At 41.4% G+C, this 22,182-nt stretch overlaps 1 protein-coding gene across 1 annotated transcript in view; it reads left to right on the top strand.

Moving 5' to 3' along the window:
- The window catches only part of LOC120057162 (transcriptional regulator ATRX-like), a 53,154-nt gene extending 33,679 nt beyond the window's left edge, over positions 1-19,475 (top strand). Inside the window, exons 15-35 of the mRNA XM_039005631.1 lie at positions 598-780; positions 942-1,086; positions 1,197-1,306; positions 3,195-3,338; positions 3,906-4,083; positions 4,196-4,333; positions 4,525-4,700; positions 4,837-4,954; positions 5,070-5,200; positions 5,311-5,348; positions 9,329-9,474; positions 9,634-9,790; positions 9,923-10,023; positions 10,139-10,247; positions 10,454-10,631; positions 14,645-14,839; positions 17,214-17,357; positions 17,597-17,713; positions 17,849-17,944; positions 18,042-18,170; positions 18,276-19,475. Coding sequence (XP_038861559.1) covers positions 598-780; positions 942-1,086; positions 1,197-1,306; positions 3,195-3,338; positions 3,906-4,083; positions 4,196-4,333; positions 4,525-4,700; positions 4,837-4,954; positions 5,070-5,200; positions 5,311-5,348; positions 9,329-9,474; positions 9,634-9,790; positions 9,923-10,023; positions 10,139-10,247; positions 10,454-10,631; positions 14,645-14,839; positions 17,214-17,357; positions 17,597-17,713; positions 17,849-17,944; positions 18,042-18,170; positions 18,276-18,392 — 2,850 coding nt within the window. The 3' untranslated portion in view covers positions 18,393-19,475. The remainder of the gene's footprint in view (positions 1-597; positions 781-941; positions 1,087-1,196; positions 1,307-3,194; positions 3,339-3,905; positions 4,084-4,195; positions 4,334-4,524; positions 4,701-4,836; positions 4,955-5,069; positions 5,201-5,310; positions 5,349-9,328; positions 9,475-9,633; positions 9,791-9,922; positions 10,024-10,138; positions 10,248-10,453; positions 10,632-14,644; positions 14,840-17,213; positions 17,358-17,596; positions 17,714-17,848; positions 17,945-18,041; positions 18,171-18,275) is intronic.
- The last annotated feature ends 2,707 nt before the right edge of the window (positions 19,476-22,182 follow it).

The raw sequence follows: 22,182 nt of genomic DNA, 5'->3' as shown, positions 1-22,182 counted from the left end.
GCTATGAGGGGTGGCCAGTCCTCTTCTGGCTGTGCCGGGTGGAGATTATAACAGAACATGGCCAAGATGTTCAAAATGTTCATAAATGACAAGCATGGTCAAATAATAATCAGGAATAAATGTCAGTTGGCTTTTCATAGCCGATAATTAAGAGTTGAATACAGCAGGTCTGGGACAGGTAGGGGTTCCATAACCGCAGGCAGAACAGTTGAAACTGGGACAGCAGCAAGGCCAGGTGGACTGGGGACAGCAAGGAGTCATCATGCCCGGTAGTCCTGACGTATGGTCCTTAGGGCTCAGTTCCTCCGAGAGAGAGAAAGAAAGAGAGAAGGAGAGAATTAGAGAGAGCCAAGATTTTCAAAATGTTCATAAATGACAAGCATGGTCAAATAATAATCAGGAATAAATGTCAGTTGGCTTTTCATAGCCGATCATTAAGAGTTGAAAACAGCAGGTTTGGGACAGGTAGGGGTTCCATAACTGCAGGCAGAACAGTTTAGCACCTGTATCAGGTGCTAAATGTTAAATTGTATGTTTTTCTTTTACTGGTAAAAGCGTTGTTGTGCTGGTGACCTCCGGATCTGTCTATCTAAACAGAGTGAAGATGACGAGAAGGACGGAGAGGAAGGTGACAACAAAGGTACACCTAAGGGCCGCAAGAAGATCCGCAGAATCATCATAGATGAGCACCTCCGCTCAGAGACCCAGAGAGCCCTGAAGGAGGAGGAGGATAGATGCAGACGCCTTGCAGAAAGAGAGCAGAGGGAGGACTTCAGAGAGGTACACTACACACAGCTGACCCTCTCCATGCACACTCACTGTAGAAACCATGCTCTCTCAGAAATGTCATACTGTTAGTCTATTTTATTTGAATACGTTATATATTATATCTATATATGGTTTATATGATCAGTTTTGGTCTAATGGTGGTTTCCTCGCAGGTGATTGTTATTGACGATGAGGTGTCTCAAGTGGCCTGTCCAATCACCACTAAGCTGGTCTTGGATCAGGATGAGGGGACCAGGGAGCCACTCATTCAGGTGCACAGGAACCTGGTGACCAGGCTCAAGCCTCACCAGGTGGATGGTAAGTCTTGGTTTTTATTTGTTGTACAAGTCCAATACATACAATAATTAACATAGATTGGCAAATACAGCAGTGTCCCTTCGATTTGCTGTATTTCTTCCTTTTGATAGGTGTGCAGTTTATCTGGGACTGTTGTTGTGAGTCAGTGAAGAAGGCCAATTCCACCCCTGGATCAGGTTGCTTACTGGCCCACTGCATGGGCCTAGGGAAGACACTGCAGGTAAGAGGAAGGGAAGAGAGAACAAAATGAGTGTTTAGGATTTTATATGGATCCCCATTAGCTGTTGCAAAAGCAGTAGCTACTCTTCCTGGGGTCTAAAAATAATAATAAAACATGATGTAATACAGAATAATAATAGACATGAACAGCTCAAGAACAGTGCAACGTACCAGTCGTTTGGACACACCTACTCATTCAAGGGTTTTTCTTTATTTAATTTTTTTTTTTACATTGTAGAACAATAGTGAAGACATCAAAACTATGAAATAACACATATGGAATCACGTAGTAACCAAAAAAGTGTTAAACAAATCAAAATATATTTTAGATTCTTCAAAGTAGCTACCCTTTGCCTTGATGACAGCTTTGCACACTCTTGGCATTCTCTTAACCAGCTTCACCTGGAATGCTTTTCCAACACTCTTGAAGGAGTTCCCACATATGCTAAGCACTTGTTGGCTGCTTTTCCTTCACTCTGTGGTCTAACTCATCCCAAACCATCTCATTTGGGTTGAGGTCGGGTGATTGTGGAGACCAGGTAATCTGATGCAGCACTCCATCACTCTCCTCCTTGGTCAAATAGCCCATATATCGCCTGGAGGTGTGTTCGGTCATTGTCCTGTTGAAAAACGAATGATGGTCCCACTAAGCGCCAACCAGATGGGATGGTGTATTTCTGCAGAATGCTGTGGTGGCTATGCTGGTTAAGTGTGCCTTGAATTCTAAATAAACCACGGACAGTGTTACCAGCAAAGCACCATCACACCTCCTCCATGCTACACTCTGCGTCTCACAAAGACGCGGTGGTTGGAACCCAAAATCTCAAATTTGGACAGATTTCCACCGGTCTAATGTCCGTTGTGTTTCTTGGCCCAAGCAAGTCTCTTCTTCTTATTGGTGTCCTTTAGTCGTGGTTTCTTTGCAGCAATTTGACCATGAAGGCCTGATTCATGCAGTCCTCTGAACAGTTGATGTGTCTGTTACTTGAGCTCTGAAGCATTTATTTGGGCTGCAATTTCTGAGGCTAGTAACTCTAATGAACTTATCCTGATGATGAGCCAGTTTCATCATAGCGCTTGATGGTTTTTGCGACTGCACTTGAAGAACGTTCAAAGTTCTTGATATTCCGGATTGACTGACCTTCATGTCTTAAAGTAATGGACTGTCGTTTCTCTTTGCTTATTTGCGCTGTTCTTGCCATAATATGGAATTGTTCTTTTACCAAATAGGGCTATCTTCTGTATACCACCCCTACCTTGTCACAGCACAACTGATTGGCTCAAACGCATTAGGAAGGAAAGAAATTCCACAAATTAACTTTTAACAAGGCACACATGTTAATTGAAATGCATTCCAGGTGACTACCTCGTGAAGCTAGTTGAGAGAATGCCAAGAGTGTGCAATGCTGTCATCAAGACAAAGGGTGGCTACTTTGCAGAATCTCAATATAAAATATATTTTGATTTAACTCTTTTTTTGGTTACTACATGATTCCATGTGTTATTTCATAGTTTTGATGTCTACACTATTATTCTATTCAAAATGATGAAAAACCCTTGAATGAGGTTGTCCAAACTTTTGATATACAAGTTATTTAGGTATGTGTGCTGTGAGATGTTTAAAAATATATATATATATATTTAGCTGTTTGCTTTGGTAATTTGAGACGGAAGGGTGTTACATGTAACTATGGCTCTGTACAATACTGTGCGTTGCCTTAAATTTGTTTTGGACTTGGAGATTGTGAAGAGATCCTTGGTGGCATGTCTGGCAGGGTATCTATGTCTGTCAGAGCTGTGACAGACGTGTTGTCGTATGCATGTGTCATTAACAAAACAGTATATTTTGTTAATGATACTAGTCTTGCTAAAATATTTTTCTCATTTAGGTGGTGACATTCCTCCACACAATGCTGCAGTCAAAGTGCCTGAACTTCAGGACTGCCTTGGTGGTGTGTCCACTCAACACTATCCTTAACTGGGTCAACGAGTTTGACAAGTGGCAAGTTAACATGGGAGCTGACAAAGTCAAGGTAGTTGGAGATTAGATGTTTTTCTTTGAAGGTAAATACATGCAGAGGTTATTCATATACAATGTAGTATCAAGAAATAGCAATGGCATCTTTTTGTAGGCACTAACTCCGCCATGGTTAAGCCTATGTGAAAATAAATTGTGTTTTTGGATAAACACCGATAATAGGGCTTCAGAGATTTTAGACGTTTTGTTCTATGAGATCAGCTAATGTCACTTTTTGTGAATTTTGAGCACATAAAAAAAGCACATAACTGCGTCATAATTCATGAAGGACATGTTGACTGACTGTTATCTCATAGAACAAAACGTATAAGATCTCCTAAGCTTGTGTTGACCTCAGACCTTGTTTTCGGCGTTTATCCCAAAACCCTGTTCTTTCCCCGTTAATTGTTGCCATAGGAATGGCTGAATGAACCAGAGGTAACTAATATCCGGGTTTTTGGACTACAAGCTGGCGAGCTCTATATTCAAAGTATTTAATGTTTCTTTCATCTCCCTGTCTCGACCTCTTCATTTCTCTCACCATTTTTCTCTCGGTCTCTATACACTAACATACACCTCGTAGGTGACAGAGTTGGCAACATTGAAGCGACCTCAGGAGCGTTATATTGCGCTGCAGAAATGGCAGAAGGATGGTGGTGTTATGATCATGGGCTATGAGATGTACCGCAACCTCACACTAGGCCTCAAAGTCACCCACAGACAATTCAAAAAGACCTTTAACAGCACACTGGTCGATCCAGGTACATCCTCTACTAAATCTATGCATGTAGTGTTGAGAGGTATGCACCATTTAATTTGTTTGTTTATTGTGTTGAAACTCTAATACACTCCACTACTTTTGTTGTACTCCAGGTCCAGACTTTGTGATCTGTGATGAGGGGCACATCCTTAAGAACGAGGCGTCCAACATCTCCAAAGCTATGAGTGCCATTAAGACCAAACGGAGAGTGGTGCTGACAGGCACGCCACTGCAGAACAACCTCAATGAGTGTAAGGAGGCCTGCTTCAGTCTATGACTACCTTTCCATTTAAAACTGTACTCTGACCAGTATCCCAACATTTGGCCAAGTTCATTCATATTTCAGTTTTAATATATCTCAAAACTTTTAGGAGAACATAATTTGCATGATCATTTCCTTGTTAATGTTCAAGTCTAGTCATATATATGTTGGTTCTTTCAGACCACTGCATGGTGAACTTCATCAAGGAGAACCTTCTGGGCTCAATCAAGGAGTTCCGGAATCGGTTTATCAACCCCATTCAGAATGGCCAGTGTGCAGACTCCACCCCCAGAGATGTCCGCATCATGAAGAATCGCGCCCATGTCCTTCATGCAATGTTGGCGGGATGTGTACAGGTGAGATGGCTCAATTACTAGGAGTGTATGGCACTTTTATTTGTAGTTTATCAGAACCACTGACTACTTTTTGCAAGTATTTGTTATTCTTTGTCAGTCTCCAGTGGATACACTTAGTGTGTTTTTCCTTTCTCAGAGGAGAGACTACTCAGCCTTGACCAAGTTCCTGCCCCCTAAACATGAGTATGTTATGGCGGTTAGGGTGACCCCCCTCCAGTACAGACTGTATCGCTACTACCTGGACAACTTCACTGGTAAGAACCTCCAGCCAGTTAGCTCAGAAAGCTCTGTAATTAAATGTGTATGATATTTAGAGACATTTAGGCTTTTACTGAGAATATAGGGGGAAAAAGCTGTGTGTGTCTGTAGGAGCAAGATCCGTAGTTGAGGGAGCCAGGGGAAAGACTGGAACCAGCCTCTTTAAGGACTTCCAGATACTCAGCCGAATCTGGACGCATCCCTGGTGTCTGCAGCTCAACTATATCAGTAAAGAAAATAAGGTGAAGACCCATCAGATGCAGATTTGACCAAAAATACTATTTTCTCATCACCAGACAGATCCTGATGCATCAGTCAAACTGTCACCAACTGAGATTCTCTTTGTTTTCAGGGCCATTTTGATGGAAAGCACCAGGGGAAAGCTGAGAGGTGTGTAAGCATGAATATTCAGGCTACCCCTTGTCACAGATCTCTAAAGTAGGCTTGCACGGTATCCATATTGTCATACCTTCATACCTAACTTGGCCCATACCGGTATATTCCGTAATACCAGCACTGAACACAAGGGGTGCTATTTTCAAACCCCACTGGGCCTCTGTAATCCGGAGGTTAGCAATGCTAACAAGTAAATGTGAAGTCCCATAGAGAATGCTAACTAAATGCTAATGAGTGCATTGCTAACATTTTATACAGTCTCTGACCTAAACTACTTGTAGGACAGACATCCCTGCTCATAAAGATATACAAGTAACTCAAAAATACTACTCACAGTTTGCTGCACGCACAAAATAAATATTAGACAGCGAGGCTTTTGTTCCAGGAGGGGATTCTCTGCTGTTACCAAGTGAAGCTTGATTTTGGAAAAAGCTAACCACTGTCGCTGAGAAATAGCTAACTAGCTACTAAATTAGCAAAACTGCAGAGCATTAGAACATTTGACAGTTAACTCATTTGTTATAAGATACCTAGCTGGAAAACATTTAGTTATGACTTCCATACTGTAACTAGATCACATGCTTCACAACAGTAAGTGACTCAAGGCTACAGTCTCTTGACTGGGAACTACTATGTGACTGGGAACTACTGGTAAGCTTGATGATGAAAAATGATGTGACAGGTGAAATGAACACGGTTTCTTTATCTCCTAATGTATTGCGCAAGTTGACTGCAGGTAAAACTTAAACCGTTTCAATGGTATCGACAGTATTGGAAAAACCATCCCGTGGCTATTTCCAAATAGCCCAGTATACGGTATATATGGTATACTGCTAAAGCCTACTCTTAAGCAGTCCACAAAGTTAATGCGTGTATGTACGCTTGGGTGGAGTCCGATTTTTATTTCACTTTTGATTTTTTTTTGCAATGCACACCTTTTGGTAACATAATACCTCGCCTGTCCATTCGTTTCTAGACTCCCAAAAAGCGAACTTCACAAGAAGGCGATAGCAGAGGTTTTCTTTTTGTCTGCCCGTTTGTGGTAAAGGAAAAGAAGAATCACATTGAAAACATCACCACTGCAAGCTAATTTGAATGAAAACCAACTGCATATTTAAATAATACCTACATGTAATGAAAGTTTAGTTTTTTAAATTTTATTTAACCTTTATTTAACTAGGCAAGTCAGTTAAGAACAAATTCTTATTTACAAGGACGGCCTAGGAACAGTGGGTTAACTGCCTTGTTCAGGGGCAGAACGACACATTTTTACCTTGTCAGCTCGGGCATTCGATCCAGCAACCTTTCGGTTACTGGCCCAACGCTCTAACCACTAGGCTACCTGCTGTTTTCCATTCACTTAGTTTTGTGCCTTCCAGTAGACTACATCTTGCTAGCTACAGTACATGACCAATAGTATGTGGACATCTGCTCGTCAAATCTCATTCCAAAATCATGGGCATTAATATGACGTTGGTCCCCCTTTGCTGCTATATCAGCTTCCACTCTTCTGTGAAGGCTTTCCACTAAATCTTGGCACATTGCTGCGGGGACTTGCTTCCATTCAGCCACAAGAGCATTAGTGAGGTCGGGCACTGATGTGGGCCATTAGGCCTGGCTCGCAGTCTCTGTTCCATTTCACCCCAAAGGTGTTTGATGGGGTTGAGGTCCGGGCTCAGTGCAGGCCAGTCCAGTTCTTCCACACCGATCTTGACAAACCATTTCTGTATGGACTTCACTTTGTGCACGGGGGCTTTGTCATGCTGAAATAGGAAAGGATCTTCCCAAAACTGTTGCCACTAAGTTGGAAGCATAGAATTGTCTAGAATGTCACTATGCTGTAGCGTTAAGATTTTCCTTCACTGGAACGAAAGGGCCTAGACTGAACCATAAAAAAACAGCCCCAGACTATTATTCCTCCACCAAACGTTACAGTTGGCACTATACATTGGGGCAGGTAGCGTTCTTCTGGCATCTGTCAAACCCAGATTCATCCATCGGGCTGCCAGATTGTGAAGCGTGATTCATCACTCCAGAGAATGCATTTTCACTGCCCCAGAGTCGAATGGCGGGGACCTTTACACCACTCCAGCTGACGCTTGGCATTGCGTATGGTGATCTTAGGTTTGTGTGTGGCTGCTCGCCCATGGAAACCCATTTCATGAAGCTCCCAATGAACAGTTCTTGTGCTGACGTTCTTTGAGGCCGTTTAGAACTCGGTAGTGAGTGTTGCAACCAAGGACAGATGATTTTTATACGCTACACGCCTACACGCTTCAGCACTCGGCAGTCCCATTCTGTGCGCTTGTGTGGCCTATCATCTTGCGGTGAGCCGTTGTTGCTCCTAGACGTTTCCACTTCACAATAACAGCCCTTAGAGCTGCCCGGTCAACTGTATCAGGGCAGAAATTTGACGAACTGACTTGTTGGAAAGGTGCCACGTTGAAAGTTCCTGAGCTCTTCAGTAAGGCCATTCTACTGCCTATGTTTGTCTATGGAGATTACATGGCTGTGTGCTCGATTTTATACACCTGTCATCAACGGGTGTGGCTGTAATAGCCAAATCCACAAATTTGAAGGGGTGTTATATATATATATACACTGCTCAAAAAAATTAAGGGAACACTTAAACAACGCAATGTAACTCCAAGTCAATCACACTTCTGTGAAATCAAACTTTCCACTTAGGAAGCAACACTGATTGACAATAAATTTCACATGCTGTTGTGCAAATGGAATAGACAAAAGGTGGAAATTATCGGCAATTAGCAAGACACCCCCAATAAAGGAGTGATTCTGCAGGTGGTGACCACAGACCACTTCTCAGTTCCTATGCTTCCTGGCTGATGTTTTGGTCACTTTTGAATGCTGGCGGTGCTTTCACTCTAGTGGTAGCATGAGACGGAGTCTACAACCCACACAAGTGGCTCAGGTAGTGCAGCTCATCCAGGATGGCACATCAATGCGAGCTGTGGCAAGAAGGTTTGCTGTGTCTGTCAGCGTAGTGTCCAGAGCATGGAGGCGCTACCAGGAGACAGGCCAGTACATCAGGAGACGTGGAGGAGGCCGTAGGAGGGCAACAACCCAGCAGCAGGACCGCTACCTCCGCCTTTGTGCAAGGAGGGGCACTGCCAGAGCCCTGCAAAATGACCTCCAGCAGGCCACAAATGTGCATATAAATATATAAATAAATACAAAATTACTCTCACACACGCACACACGCACACACACACACACACACACATATCTGGCTAAAAACAGCAAGCAAACTAGCCTTTTAGCTTCCCACATCTCCATCATGTGAAATAATCTGATTTATAAATAATATGCCCTGGCATATACTTGCCAGTGTAATTTATACCAGTTTGATATGCTGCTTGAATGTATTCGCTCCCTTATCAGATAAGCATAGAATGTGCCTATTTACTCCATGAGGAAAAATTACATGGCTACAACTGTTTTCACTTTCAAAATGGCCTACAATCACGTAGGTATTACTTCTAAACAAAATACATTTTGCAGGTGTTTCTAATAAGGCTACATCATTTGAACTGTCGCTGAGATTATATTTGGTTATCGTTGCAAAATAGACTGCTTATTTATTTTTGATGCATAGCCTATAGATCAACTCAGGAACTAAGCAAGTTGGTTCAGCCTCATCTACACAACACTGCCACCATCGCAACGTAAGGAATAATACATTGCGTTTCGAAATTTGCGTTGCACAAATGTGCGTAGCAAGCAACATAGGCGCCAGGACTTCATACTGCAAGGAGCTGTTCATTTTGTGACAAAAAACAGCATTCACGTACAGCGTTGCTTAGCGTTTGCGTTAACTGCGTAACGTCTGCCGAGCTCTTTAATTACTATGACAGTGTGATGCTTACAGTGTGATGCTTATCTATCACCATCAAAAGGTAATCTCATGCAAATAATAGATTGTTGCCTTTCATCCTTTCCTTTGTCCCACTCAGTAAAGAGAAGGAGAACAAGGGAAAATTGCGTAATGCTGATGAAAAAAGCAATGATGTGGAAGTGATCATGGTGTGGAACAGCTCATCAAAGAGTGTCAATGTGGAAGGAGACCAGCGAGCAGGTCCACTGGTTACAGTGGTAGATGGTAGTAGTCTCTCTTAAATTAAGGAAATTACTTTGCCATGTATTTTACATTAGCTTCTTGTGTTACAATTGAACATTTTAAATGATTTACAATTAAGTCATTAATATAAGGTGAACATATTCATGAGGTCAATGGTGATATTGTATGCTTTGTGTTCAGCGGTGAAAGCGTCCACCAGTTTCAGGCCTGACAGTCCGGCTGCAGACTGGTACAAGGATATGCTGAGTGATTCAGACGCCACCATCCTGGGACACTCAGGGAAGATGGTGCTGCTGTTTGAGATTCTCCGAATGGCAGAGGAACTGGACGACAAACTGTAAGTGTGCTTGAGAAATGCATTCAGGCACCGGGGGGTATTTAAAAAGAAGGATCGAGTTAGCCAGAGGTTTATAGAGCAGATTTGTTGAATTAACCTTTTCTTCATCAATTTTTGTTTGTATATTCACAGGTTGGTGTTCAGTCAATCCTTGATCTCATTAGACATGATTGAAGATTTCTTGGACCTCGCTAACAAAGCCAAAGACAACGGACAATCATCCCTATACAAAGGTACGGTTCCCATTGGCTGTTCACATATTCAAGCATATGTTATAGTGTTACAAAACAATTGTTTTCTTCAGATTGTCTATAATTGTTATAATTTGTTTCCTTTTCCAAACTGTAGGTGATGGCAGCTGGATCAGAAACATTGACTATTACCGTATTGATGGGTCCACCAGTGCCACATCCAGGAAGAAATGGGCTGAAGAGTTCAATGATGCCACCAATGAGCGGTACGTCTCTGACTGCTGTACTATTCTACATCTCAAATTTCACTGTGCCAAACCTCAACACAGTATGTAGCATAACACTTAGTATTGTATTATTATTCATGACAAAGCATCAGTAATTGTAGACAGTGTGATTTCTTGAGATGGTCTGTTTAAGATTCTACTCACACTCACTCCTTTGATTTCATTTCTAACCAATTTACTTTCAGAGGTCGTCTGTTTCTCATCTCGACAAGAGCTGGGTCCCTTGGGATCAACCTGGTAGCAGCTAACAGGGTCATAATTTTTGACGCTTCGTGGAACCCCTCCTATGACATCCAGAGCATCTTCAGGGTGTACCGTTTTGGCCAGCTGAAGGCAGTGTTTGTCTACCGCTTCTTGGCACAGGTAATGACATCTCGTATGCACCCCATCTTCTGTAATATGATTGTGGGACACATTTTGTGTTTTTTACATACACAGTCACATCCAAAATTGTTGATAAGATTAGCAAAAAAGACTATTAAATAAATACAAATACGAGCTATATTGTATGCACACACAAAAAATCTAAATAGCTTACATTCTGTTAATAAAAATAAAAAAAGGTTAATTATTGGCACCCCTAATGATTCTTATAAATATAATCAAACAATGTGATCTGCATTAACATTCTACTATTTAAAGTTAAAGGCCAGGCACCACACCCTAATAGGGGATTTTTTTTCTCCTTAATCATATCACAGTCAACTTTTACCAGTTGAATGAAGATACGCATAATATTTTTTTAATATATATGCAAATGAGGTGATATTTCATTAAATATGCACATTTTGCATATCCCGCAAAAAAAAATGTTGGTTCACTGGATTAAGTCGGCGTAACTATTTAGGTAAAATGGTCCTGAAACATTCATGCACACGTGAAGGGGAACCAATTGTATTGATTCAAGTTATTAGAAAAAATGAAAATCACAATTTTTTTTGCGTTATGAGGTTTGCATCCGACATTGACTATTTGCATATCCCGCAAATCCATTTTTCAGGACACTGGATTAAGTCTGCATAAAAATTGTAGTTTAATTTTGTTAAGACACTCCGGTACGTAAAATGCATTTTTGGCCAATATTTCTAAACAAAATGTTACCTAGAATAACAAATTGAGAACATATCAACAATAACCTCTGGGAAAGTCTCAAATATATCCAAGGATAACCACACAATCTGGTGAATGTAGATTCTTCTGAAACTGAGGAAAATTAGTTGGCATGTGGGAAGAGTCTGACTTTCGGTAAATGGCAGTTAAAGACAAGTACACTGAATTTAGATGACCAAACATCTATTTAGACCCAATCACCATCTCTTCAAAGTAAGTTACTACATATAGTCCAGTTTGTTACATTCTCTAAAATAAAATATACATTTTCATGAAGATTTTGACATTTTTGTTTACTTTTTGAAAATACTCATATTTATGGGACAAAATACCAACAAATCTAAAAATTGATAGGTACTGTAGATGCAAAAATGTCATTTCAGTCTGTGGTGCCTTGCGTCAAGGAACTGTATTGTGGCCTTTCATGGCTTCCTGTTTCACTGGGTATAAAAATGTGGTAACATGCATGTTGTTAGGTTCTGAACAAACAGAGTAAAAACTGAAACGGACGACTCGATAAAGCTCAAACCAAGTTTATTCACCCACTGGTTCATGCAGCTGCAAAGACGAAGCATGATTACACAAGCACATTTATTTATTACCTCCTCCTTGGCGTGGGTCAACTTCTACACCTCTAGACAGCCAATACATATCTGTTGCTAGGAAGGAACTTAATTGGTTCCTCTCACTGGTGTAGTCATGGCCCTGCCTGATGCTAGAACCTTTGGGCGTTGGCGTGTACAGTGTATTCGGAAAGTATTCAGACCACTTGACTTTTTCCACATTTTGTTACGTTAGTCTCAATTTTTTTGCAAATGTAATTTAAAAAAAAATGAAATTTCACATAGGTATTCAGACCCTTTACTCAGTAATTTGTTGAAGCACCTTTGGCAGCGATTACATCCTCGAGTCTTCTTGGGTATGACGCTACAAGCTTGGCACACCTGTATTTGGGGAGTTTCTCCCACTCAACTGCAATCCTCTCAAGCTCTGTCAGGTTAGATGGGGAGCGTCGCTGCGCAAGCTATTTTCAGGTCTCTACAGAGAATTTCGATCAGGTTCATGACCCGGCTCTGGCTGGGTCACTAAGGACATTCAGAGATGCGGAGAGATCACTCACTATTAGGGCAAAACATTTTGAAGGTTAAAACCACTGGTACAGTGGTTAACTTTCCTGGTAGAGGACCCACGTGTATCTTGTCCCCACGCACAGTGAGGAAGATGGTTCCGGAGGCACAGAAAAGTCCAAGGGCCACAGTTGGAGAGCTGAGAACTTGGTTGCATCTTGGGCTCACCATGTCTCCAAATCTACAATTACATCCACCTCCATGTCAATAGGCAATTTGGAAGTGTTGTCATAAAAAAGCTCTTTGAGGGCAACCAACAAATGTGAACGCTCAGTTAGCTGAACGGCCTTGTTGTTTTGGAACCAGGTGCTATGGTCAGATGAGATAATATTAGAGCTCATACATACTGTAAAATATGGTGGTGGATCTTTGATCTTATGGGGCTGTTTTATTTCCACTGGTCCTGAGGCACTTGTTGTGGCGCCCGCATGCTTCCCAGACGGAACAGTTCGTGCATATATTATGACGACATTTTGTGACGTTTTTGTTAGTTTTGGACTTCGGCAAGTGTTCTTTCAGTTGTTCGAGCACACATTGTTTTTCTCTAGGCAAGCTGAAGTCCGTAGCCGAAGTCTACGCCCCCTCGTCGGCGATTGGTCAACAGTAGGTGTTGTGAAGGCTTCAGGGCGCCCAAGAAAGTATAGCAAGCGCCAGGACCGTCTCCTAAAGTTGATTCAGCTGCAGGATCGGTGCACCACCAGTACAGAGCTTGCTCAGGAATGGCAGCAGGCAGGTGTGAGTGCATCTGCACGCACAGTGAGGCGAAGACTTTTGGAGGATGGCCTGGTGTCAAGAAGGGCAGCAAAGAAGCCACTTCTCTCCAGGAAAAACATCAGGGACAGACTGATATTCTGCAAAAGGTACAGGGATTGGTCTGCTGAAGACTGGGGTAAAGTCATTTTCTCTGACGAATCCCCTTTCCGATTGTTTGGGGCATCCGGAAAAAAGCTTGTCTGGAGAAGACAAGGTGAGCGCTACCATCAGTCCTGTGTCATGCCAACAGTAAAGCATCCTGAGACCTTTCATGTGTGGGGTTGCTTCTCAGCCAAGGGAGTGGCTCACTCACAATTTTGCCTAAGAACACAGCCATAAATAAAGAATGGTACCAACACATCCTCCGAGAGCAACTTCTCCCAACCATCCAGGAACAGTTTGGTGATGAACAATGCCTTTTCCAGCATGATGGAGCACCTTGCCATACGGCAAAAGTGATAACTAAGTGGCTCGGGCGGGGAACAAAACATCGAGTAGTGCCTTTTGTCATTTTTTGCACTTGAGAAATATTGCACCAAACATCCTAATCGGATGCAAAATTGTGCGGCTAAGATCTCTTCTGCTTAAACATCAAAATTAATGACAGATTTCTTGAGAGATTAATTAGTGGGAGTGTATACTGGCTATGGCATCTCAAGATGGACAAACAGTACTATTACCTGCTGCTTTTTTCTTGTTTTTCATGCAAAGGTTTTTTAAGGGAATATGTGACCACACTCGTTTGGTTCGGCTAGCTGAGGTCGGCTAGGCGCCAGCCGAATTGATGCATGCTGACGCCTTTAAGATCCACGGCATCATGACATGAACTCTACCAAGTATCAGGACATTTTAGCCAAAAACCTGGTTGCCTCTGCCAGGAGGCTGACACTGGGCCGCAAGTGGATCATCCAGCAAGACGATGACCCTAAGCACACACACAAATCCACAAAGTAATGGTTAATTGATCACAAAATCAACATTTTGCATTGGCCATCTCAAACCTGTGGTTTGAATTGAAGAGGGCAGCCCATAAGCGCAGACCGAAGGTTATCAAGAATCTGGAAGGATTCTGTATGGAGGATGGTCTAAGATCCCTCCCAATGTGTTCTTCAATCTCATAAAACGTTATAGAAAAAGGTTAAGTGCTGTTATCCTCACAATAGGAGGGTGCACAAAGTATTGAAAATAGGGGTGGCAATCATTTTTACACTTTTTTTATTACTTGTTAAAGAAATGTTTTTCTCGGCAATTGTATTAGTACAATATCGCTCAGTATTTGTATAATTCATATATATATATTGTTTTGCTCATCTTTATCAAGGGTGACAATTTTGGATGTGACTGTAATTCTGTAATCACTGATATTAAATTGCTGTTTCTTTCCAGGGTACCATGGAGGAGAAGATCTACGACCGGCAGGTGGCCAAGCAATCTCTATCGTTCCGGGTGGTGGACCAGCAGCAGATACAGAGACACTTCACTCTGTTTGAACTGACAGAGCTTTACATGTTTGGGCCAGACCTGCTGGATGACCCCAACTCTGAGAAGAAGAGCAAGAGGATCACACCCCTGCTGCCCAAGGTGACCAAAGCTACAAATTAAACACACAAGACCATTAAATTCTCAATTGACCCTTTGCTAAGCCCCGCCTCCCTTGGCTAATGTCACTACCTCTGACAACATTTTCCCGGGAAGCTCAATTCCCCATTCAAGAAATCACCTCGCAATATTCTCAAAATGTGCTTCTAATACACAATGAAATTTAACAGACTACCCCCTGCTCATCAGGAGACATTGTGTATGTTATGGTGAACTGTCATGGAAATTGCTTCACGGGAACCTGGTGAAATTATGCTTGTAGTGTAGCTAGCCACTGAATAGCTCTGAATTCACCATCAGCATATGCAGTCAAAGCTACAATTGAAGTCGGAAGTTTACATACACCTTAGCCAAATACATTTAAACTCAGTTTTTCACAATTCCTGACATTTAATCCTGGTAAAAATTCACTGTCTTAGGTCAGTTAGGATCACCACTTTATTTTAAGAATGTGAAATGTCAGAAATATAGTAGAGTGATTTATTTCAGCTTTTATTTCTTTCATCACATTCCCAGTGGGTCAGAAGTTTACACACACTCAATTAGTATTTGGTAGCATTGCCTTTAAATTGTTTAACTTGGGTCAAACGTTTCGGGTAGCCTTCCACAAGCTTCCCACAATAAGTTGGGTTAATTTTGGCCCATTCCTCTTGACAGAGCTGGTGTAACTGAGTCAGGTTTGTAGGCCTCCTTGCTCGCATATGCTTTTTCAGTTCTGCCCACACATTTTCTATAGGATTGAGGTCAGGGCTTTGTGATGGCCACTCCAATACCTTGACTTTGTTGTCCTTAAGCCATTTTGCCACAACTTTGGAAGTCTGCTTGTGGTCATTGTCCATTTGGAAGACCCATTTGCGACCAAGCTTTAACTTCCTGACTGATGTCTTGAGATGTCGCTTCAATATATCCACATAATTTTCCTCCCTCGTGATGCCATCTATTTAGTGAAGTGCACCAGTCCCTGCTGCAGCAAAGCACCCCCAAAACATTATGCTTCCACCCCTGTTCATCACAGTTGGGATGGTGTTTCTCCAAAAAGTACGATCTTTGTCCCCATGTGCAGTTGCAAACCGTAGTCTGGCTTTTGTTATGGTGGTTTTGGAGCAGTGGCTTCTTCCTTCCTGAGAAGCCTTTCAGGTTATGTCGATATAGGACTTGTTTTCATGTGGATATAGATACTTTTGTAACTGTTTCCTCCAGCATCTTCACAAGATCCTTTGCTGTTGTTCTGGGATTGGTTTACCCTTTTCGCACCAAAGTACGTTCATCTCTAGGAGACAGAACGCGTCTCCTTCCTGATCAGTGTGACGGCTGCGTGGTCCCATGGTGTTTATACTTGCATACTATTGTTTGTACAGATGAACGTGGTACCTTCAGGCATTTGGAAATTGCTCCCAAGGATGAACCAGACTTGTGGAAATCTACAGTTTTTTTTTTTTTTAGGTTTTGGCTGATTTCTTTTGATTTTCTCATGATGTCAAGCAAATAGGCACTGAGTTTGAAGGTAGGCCTTGAAATACATCCACAGGTACACCTCCAATTGACTCAAATTATGTCAATTAGCCTATCAGAAGCTTCTAAAGCCATGACATAATTTTCTGGAATGTTCCAAGCTGTTTAAAGGCACAGTCAACTTAGTGTATGTAAACTTCTGACCCACTGGAATTGTGATGAACAGTGAAATAATCTGTCTGTAAAAAATTATTGGAAAAATTACTTGTCATGCACAAAGCAAAGATGTCCTAACCGACTTGCCAGAACTATAGTTTGTTAACAAGAAATGTGTGGAGTGGTTGAAAAACAACTTTTATTGACTCCAACCTAAGTATGTAAACTTCCGACTTCAACTGTATATACACTTTTGGAGCTAACTAGTGCTCTCAAATCGTATCCTGATGTCGATAGCAATGTTATGAATACCACTCATAACTTAGCTTGCTAACAAGGTGTATTAAGTGGCTAGCTAGCTAGCGTTAGAAATGTTTGGTAGTCAATGAGACTGAGAGCTAGCCAACCTGCTGAGCTATCAAACAATGTAACACAAGTATAATTTCGGATTTGAAAAATACTTCAACAGGCTCTGCATTTCAGAAATCACAGTAGCAAGTACTCCTGGTAAATTGTTCAATTATTTAGCCATAAAAAGTAAATAAATAAAAACTGGTTTTGCCATAGCCCTCATTGGCTTTCATGCAATTTAAATATGAGCTTATCTGAGGTGTTGGACACAACGACAGTTTCTGTCCATTGGAGCGCTGTGATTGGTTGACCAAAATTCTAGGGCTTGGCGAAGGGTGAATTAGTATTTTTACTTCAACAGTAGAGTAGGGATTGACATTGTATGTCTGTTTCCCAGGACATGGTCCTGGCAGAGCTGCTGCAGATCTGTAAGGAGCAGATTGTCTGCTACCATGAACATGAGTCCCTGCTAGACCACAAAGAGGAGGAGGAGCTCAGTGAGGCCGACCGCAAAGCTGCCTGGGCTGAGTACGAGGCAGAGGTAAAGAGGAACTACTACACACATTCTCTGACAAAACAGCTAAATATGTTTTCATAGACCGTGGTGAGCAGCCTCTAGTAATCTCACCCTCTCCTGCTCTCGCCTATAAACACTGAGAAATTATGGTTTTGAATCAATTCAACGTCCTTACTTGAATTCTCGTCTATCAAGAAGTAAAGTAGTAATGATATATGCATTATGTGTAAAAACAGGTGTATGTTTATCTCTCCTCTACAAAGGGTGCATTCTTCTTGAACAAGGCAGCACACACCAGCACCAACGTTCCCAGCCCCTCCACCTCTCGTACGGCCAACAGTCTGTCATCCCTGTACAAGAAGACTAATGAGCAGCTGAAGGTATTAGCCATGTCTCCCCACCAGACCTGTGTGGAAATCAGTTGCTTTTCTCTAAAGTTTATGTTTGAGATTATCTCTCAATAGATAGATGCCTCTCACATCAACATTTTAATGCGTCTCTCTCCTGAATGACAGAACATGATTAATGCCAGCCGTGACAAGGTCAGCGAGGCCATCAAGTCCCTGCATTCCTTAAAGAACCTCTCCGTGGATGACTATGTGTTGCGCTTGGTTAGTCCCTCGTATTATATTACGTTAATATGATAATAATCTTTGTGTAGAAAAAAATGTGATGTGCATTACGACGACATGTGACTTGTTTTTACAGTGGCACGATAACCCAAGTCTAGATGAGAAGCAGGTGAAAGTCCTGGCCCAGACCTGGAAAACCAGCAATGACAAGGAGCGGGAGCGAAGACGGGCCTTATATCATGACCTTCTCTCAGAACAACAATCAGTAAGCTTCAATTGTCAACAACAACATTGTTCTAATTTTCTTTCTGCTTTTGATATTCCTTTGTAACTACTTAACCCTGCATCTTTCCCTTACTCCCCTCGACAGCTTACAATGTGCATCCAGACCATTTTGACCAGTAGAAAAATTGAAGTGACACAGACTGCCACTGTCACCAATCAGACACCAGCCTTGACAGACTCCGTTAAGAAACCCATGCAGTGAGACAGGAGAGACGTCTCTAGCCTCAGTCCCGTTCCACTAGAGGACACTCTAGTCTAACCGCAGTAACTATAGAGGGTACTTAATCCCCCCCAAAGGGGTGATAGATGAAACATTTCGGTTAAGGATTTCCTTTATTTTACATTGAAAATGAATGTATGTGGCGGCAGGTAGCCTAGTGGTTAGAGCGTTGGGCCAATAACTGAAAGGTTGCTGGTTCGAATCCCCGTCATTAATGGCTGATCCCTAGCTGTGAACCCACTCTCCGAGGGTGTCTTATGGGGAGTGGGATATGCAAAAAAATTCGCTATGTACATGTGTGAAATAGGACCCACCCTATTATTATTATGCTCTATAGCAGGGGTATTAAACCCTTACCCTACAAAGTCCAGAGCCTGCTGGTTTTCTATTCTACCTGATAATTAATTGCACGCACCTGGTGCGCCAGGTTCTAAATCAGTCCCTGATTAGACGAAACAATAAAAACAAGCAGTGGAACTGGCTTTGAGGTCCAGAGTTGAGTTTGAGGATTCTTTCGCAAAGATATTATGTTAAAGGGGCAGTGCAGTAAAAAAAATTGATTGAAATTGTGAAAATTATGATAATGCCCTTTTAGTTTAAGAGCTTTTTATAAGAAAACGCCTGGAATTTCAGTCTGTTCAGGTGGGATTGAGTTTTTGGTCCACATGACAGCACAATCTGATCTGATTATTCTGCCAATAACCAATCATCTTTGCATATGTATTCTCCTACTTTAAAAGGGTAAGCGGGGTAGGCTCCAGAGTGTAGACGATCCTATCCGTCAATAAGGGCTGTGTATGTAAATATATTTATATTTGTATCAACACACCCACACGATCAGACTGAACATTTCAATGGCAAAATGAGGCTCAGGGAAATAAATTATACAAAATATATTTTGGTGTTATTTTCATGATAAACACAGTGATTTATTCCATTTAAAAACTGCATGGGGGCTTTAAATAAATATTCTGCCTTGGAAAAGGTTTTCCTATGTGATTAATGGTATAATTGTCTGTTTCTCTGATGCTATAATAAAAATCTGTTCATTCGTTTTGTTTTAAAGGTTGTGTGGTTTTTGTTATGGTGAATTATTTGCCTTGGTAATTACACTTTATTTTATGGTTACAGTCAGAAATTACCAGGCATATACTTTAAAATAAGATTGTAACAATGATTGGTAATTTTTGGTACTACATTTTAAGTAGTTCCAAAAATACTTAATTTGTAATTTTTTTGGACTAAAGGTCGCTAGTAGAGGTACTGAATCACTTAAACAACACATCCTCTTTAATACATCCTCTCTCGGCAAACAACAGATTTGGATTATAAAAATTGTTTCTGTTATAGAGTTGTAGAGGTATTTTTCATGAGAATAAGTGTTTGCGCTCAGCAGTTTCGTTTTTTTTACTTTAGTGCAGAGCAGGGGCTAAACTGATGCTCCAGAAAGGTTTAATCAAACGGAAGAAAACCGGTCAGAGCCTACAGATGGATATGTTTATTTACACAAATACATGTGCCACAATGGAGCACTTTGGCAGTTTACATTAACTAAAACTGAATTGCAGTGCATCTTACATAAGAACATTAAAAGAAACTCAATTAAAACTACCCCATCTAGTGTCTGTTTAAAAGCCTAAATAAGGATGGTTTTGTTTTTTAGGATTGTGTTCCATCTGATCTCCAGTAGTTGCTCGTCCTGCCTTTTCCTTACTCCTGGTTGCTTATCCCTTGTAGGTGGCAGCCAGCTGGAGAATTTGTTTGAACCCTGCATCTTAAGAGGACATTTCAGACAAAGCTCATCTGTAGGGTTTGGCAGGCCACCGAGTATGTTGAATAGTCAGAACCTAGGATGAACTTGAGGGCCCTCTGGACTCTTAAGGTCTGGCAGCACATACACTTACACGCACCAACTTATTAATGGACTGCTGAATCATTTTTCCTCTCGCTTTGTTTGCTCTTTTCCATGTTTATCTCTAAGCTACCCAGGAAAGGGCTAAAAATAGCCCATATTAATATATGTTGCCTTAGAAATAAGGTTCATAAAATAAATAACTTGCTAACATCAGATTACATTCATATATTAGCCATTTCTGACACTCACTTATATCATTCCTTTGATACAGCAGTAGCAATACGAAGATATATAACATCTTTTCGACCAGGAAGTCCTGATTCATGCAGTCTCCTTTGAACAGTTGATGTTGAGATGTGTCTGTTACTTAAACTCTGTAAAGCATTTATTTGGGCATCTGAGGTGCAGTTACCTCTAATGAACTTATCCTCTGCAGTAGAGGTAACTCTGGGTCTTCCTTTCCTTTGGCGGTCCTCATGAGAGCCAGGTTCATCATAGCGCTTTATGGTTTTTGCGACTGCACTTGAAGAAACTTTCAGTTTTTCCGGATTGGCTGACCTTCATGTCTTAAAGTAATGATGGACTGTCGTTTCGCTTTGCTTATTTGAGCTGTTTTTGCCATAATATGGACTTGGTCTTTTAGCAAATAAGGCTATCTTCTGTATACCACCCATACCTTGTCACAACACAAACGCATTAAGAAGGAAAGAAATTCCACAAATTAACAAGGCACACATGTTAATTGAAATGCATTCCAGGTGACAACTTCATGAAGCTGGTTGAGAAAATGCCAAGAGTGTGCAAAGCTGTCAAGGCAAAGGGTGACTAATTTTAAGAATATAAAATATATTTGGATTTGTTTAAAACTTTTTGGGTTACTACATGATTCCATGTGTTATTTAATAGTTTTGATGTCTTCACTTTATTCGACAATGTAGAAAATAGTACTGTATAAATAAAGAAAAACCCTTGAATCAATAGGTGTGTCCAAACTTTTAACTGGTACTTTAGACGAGTCCCAAGACCCTTGTGGGGGTCGTAGCAAAAACGGAGAACACTATCGTCTTCATGAGTGTCTCATCTTTCCATAGAGAGGTCATAATAGTTTTGTAGGCCAAACCGCTTAGACGATACAGACGGGATGTCTTATGGTATGATAAACACCACTCTAGGTCTGTCACCTTTCACCGCAGATGCAGAAGTGTGACATCGGCAGATGTGGTGGTTTGAGATGCATCCAATGCAAAAAACACATCTCCAGCTTACACTGACAGATTTTTATGGGGCTATTTTATTATTATGCTAATTCTATTTTTACAGGGGGGGGGACATCGACTCTGGAAATTCCAAATTGTTTGCATAGTCAACTTACGCACAGCACTGACACACACACACTTAACCCACCAGACATGCCCCCAGGGGTCTTTTCAGAGTCCCCAGGTCTAGAACAAATTCAAAGAAACGTACAGTATTTTACAGAGCCATGAGTGCATGGAACTCCCTTCCATCTCATACAGCGCAAGTGAACAGCAAACCTGCTTTAAAAAAACTAATAAAGCAACACCTCACGGCACCACGCCTCTCCCCCATGTGACCTACTTGTTGTGTGTATGTACTGACATGTATGTGGAACTGATAGATGCACACACACGCACACTACATGTTTTTAAATGTATGTAAAGTATTTTGTCTAATGTATTTCTCATTATATGTCGGACCCCAGTCAGACTAGCTGTTGCCATTTGCGTCGTCTAATGGGGATCCTAATAAATCAAATCACTGGGTAAAAACTGGTTGAATCAACCCACTTTGCACACACTGGTTAAATCAATGTTTCCACATCCTTTCAGCAAAATTACTTTGAAGCAATGTGGAATAGACATGGAATTGACGTATGCGCCCAGTAGGAACGTCATT

This window comes from Salvelinus namaycush, chromosome 12 (assembly GCF_016432855.1).
Source record: "Salvelinus namaycush isolate Seneca chromosome 12, SaNama_1.0, whole genome shotgun sequence".
Classification (NCBI taxonomy): domain Eukaryota; kingdom Metazoa; phylum Chordata; class Actinopteri; order Salmoniformes; family Salmonidae; genus Salvelinus; species Salvelinus namaycush.
The sequence above is the reverse complement of the archived record's forward strand: the minus strand, read 5'-3'. Positions and strand labels throughout refer to the sequence as shown.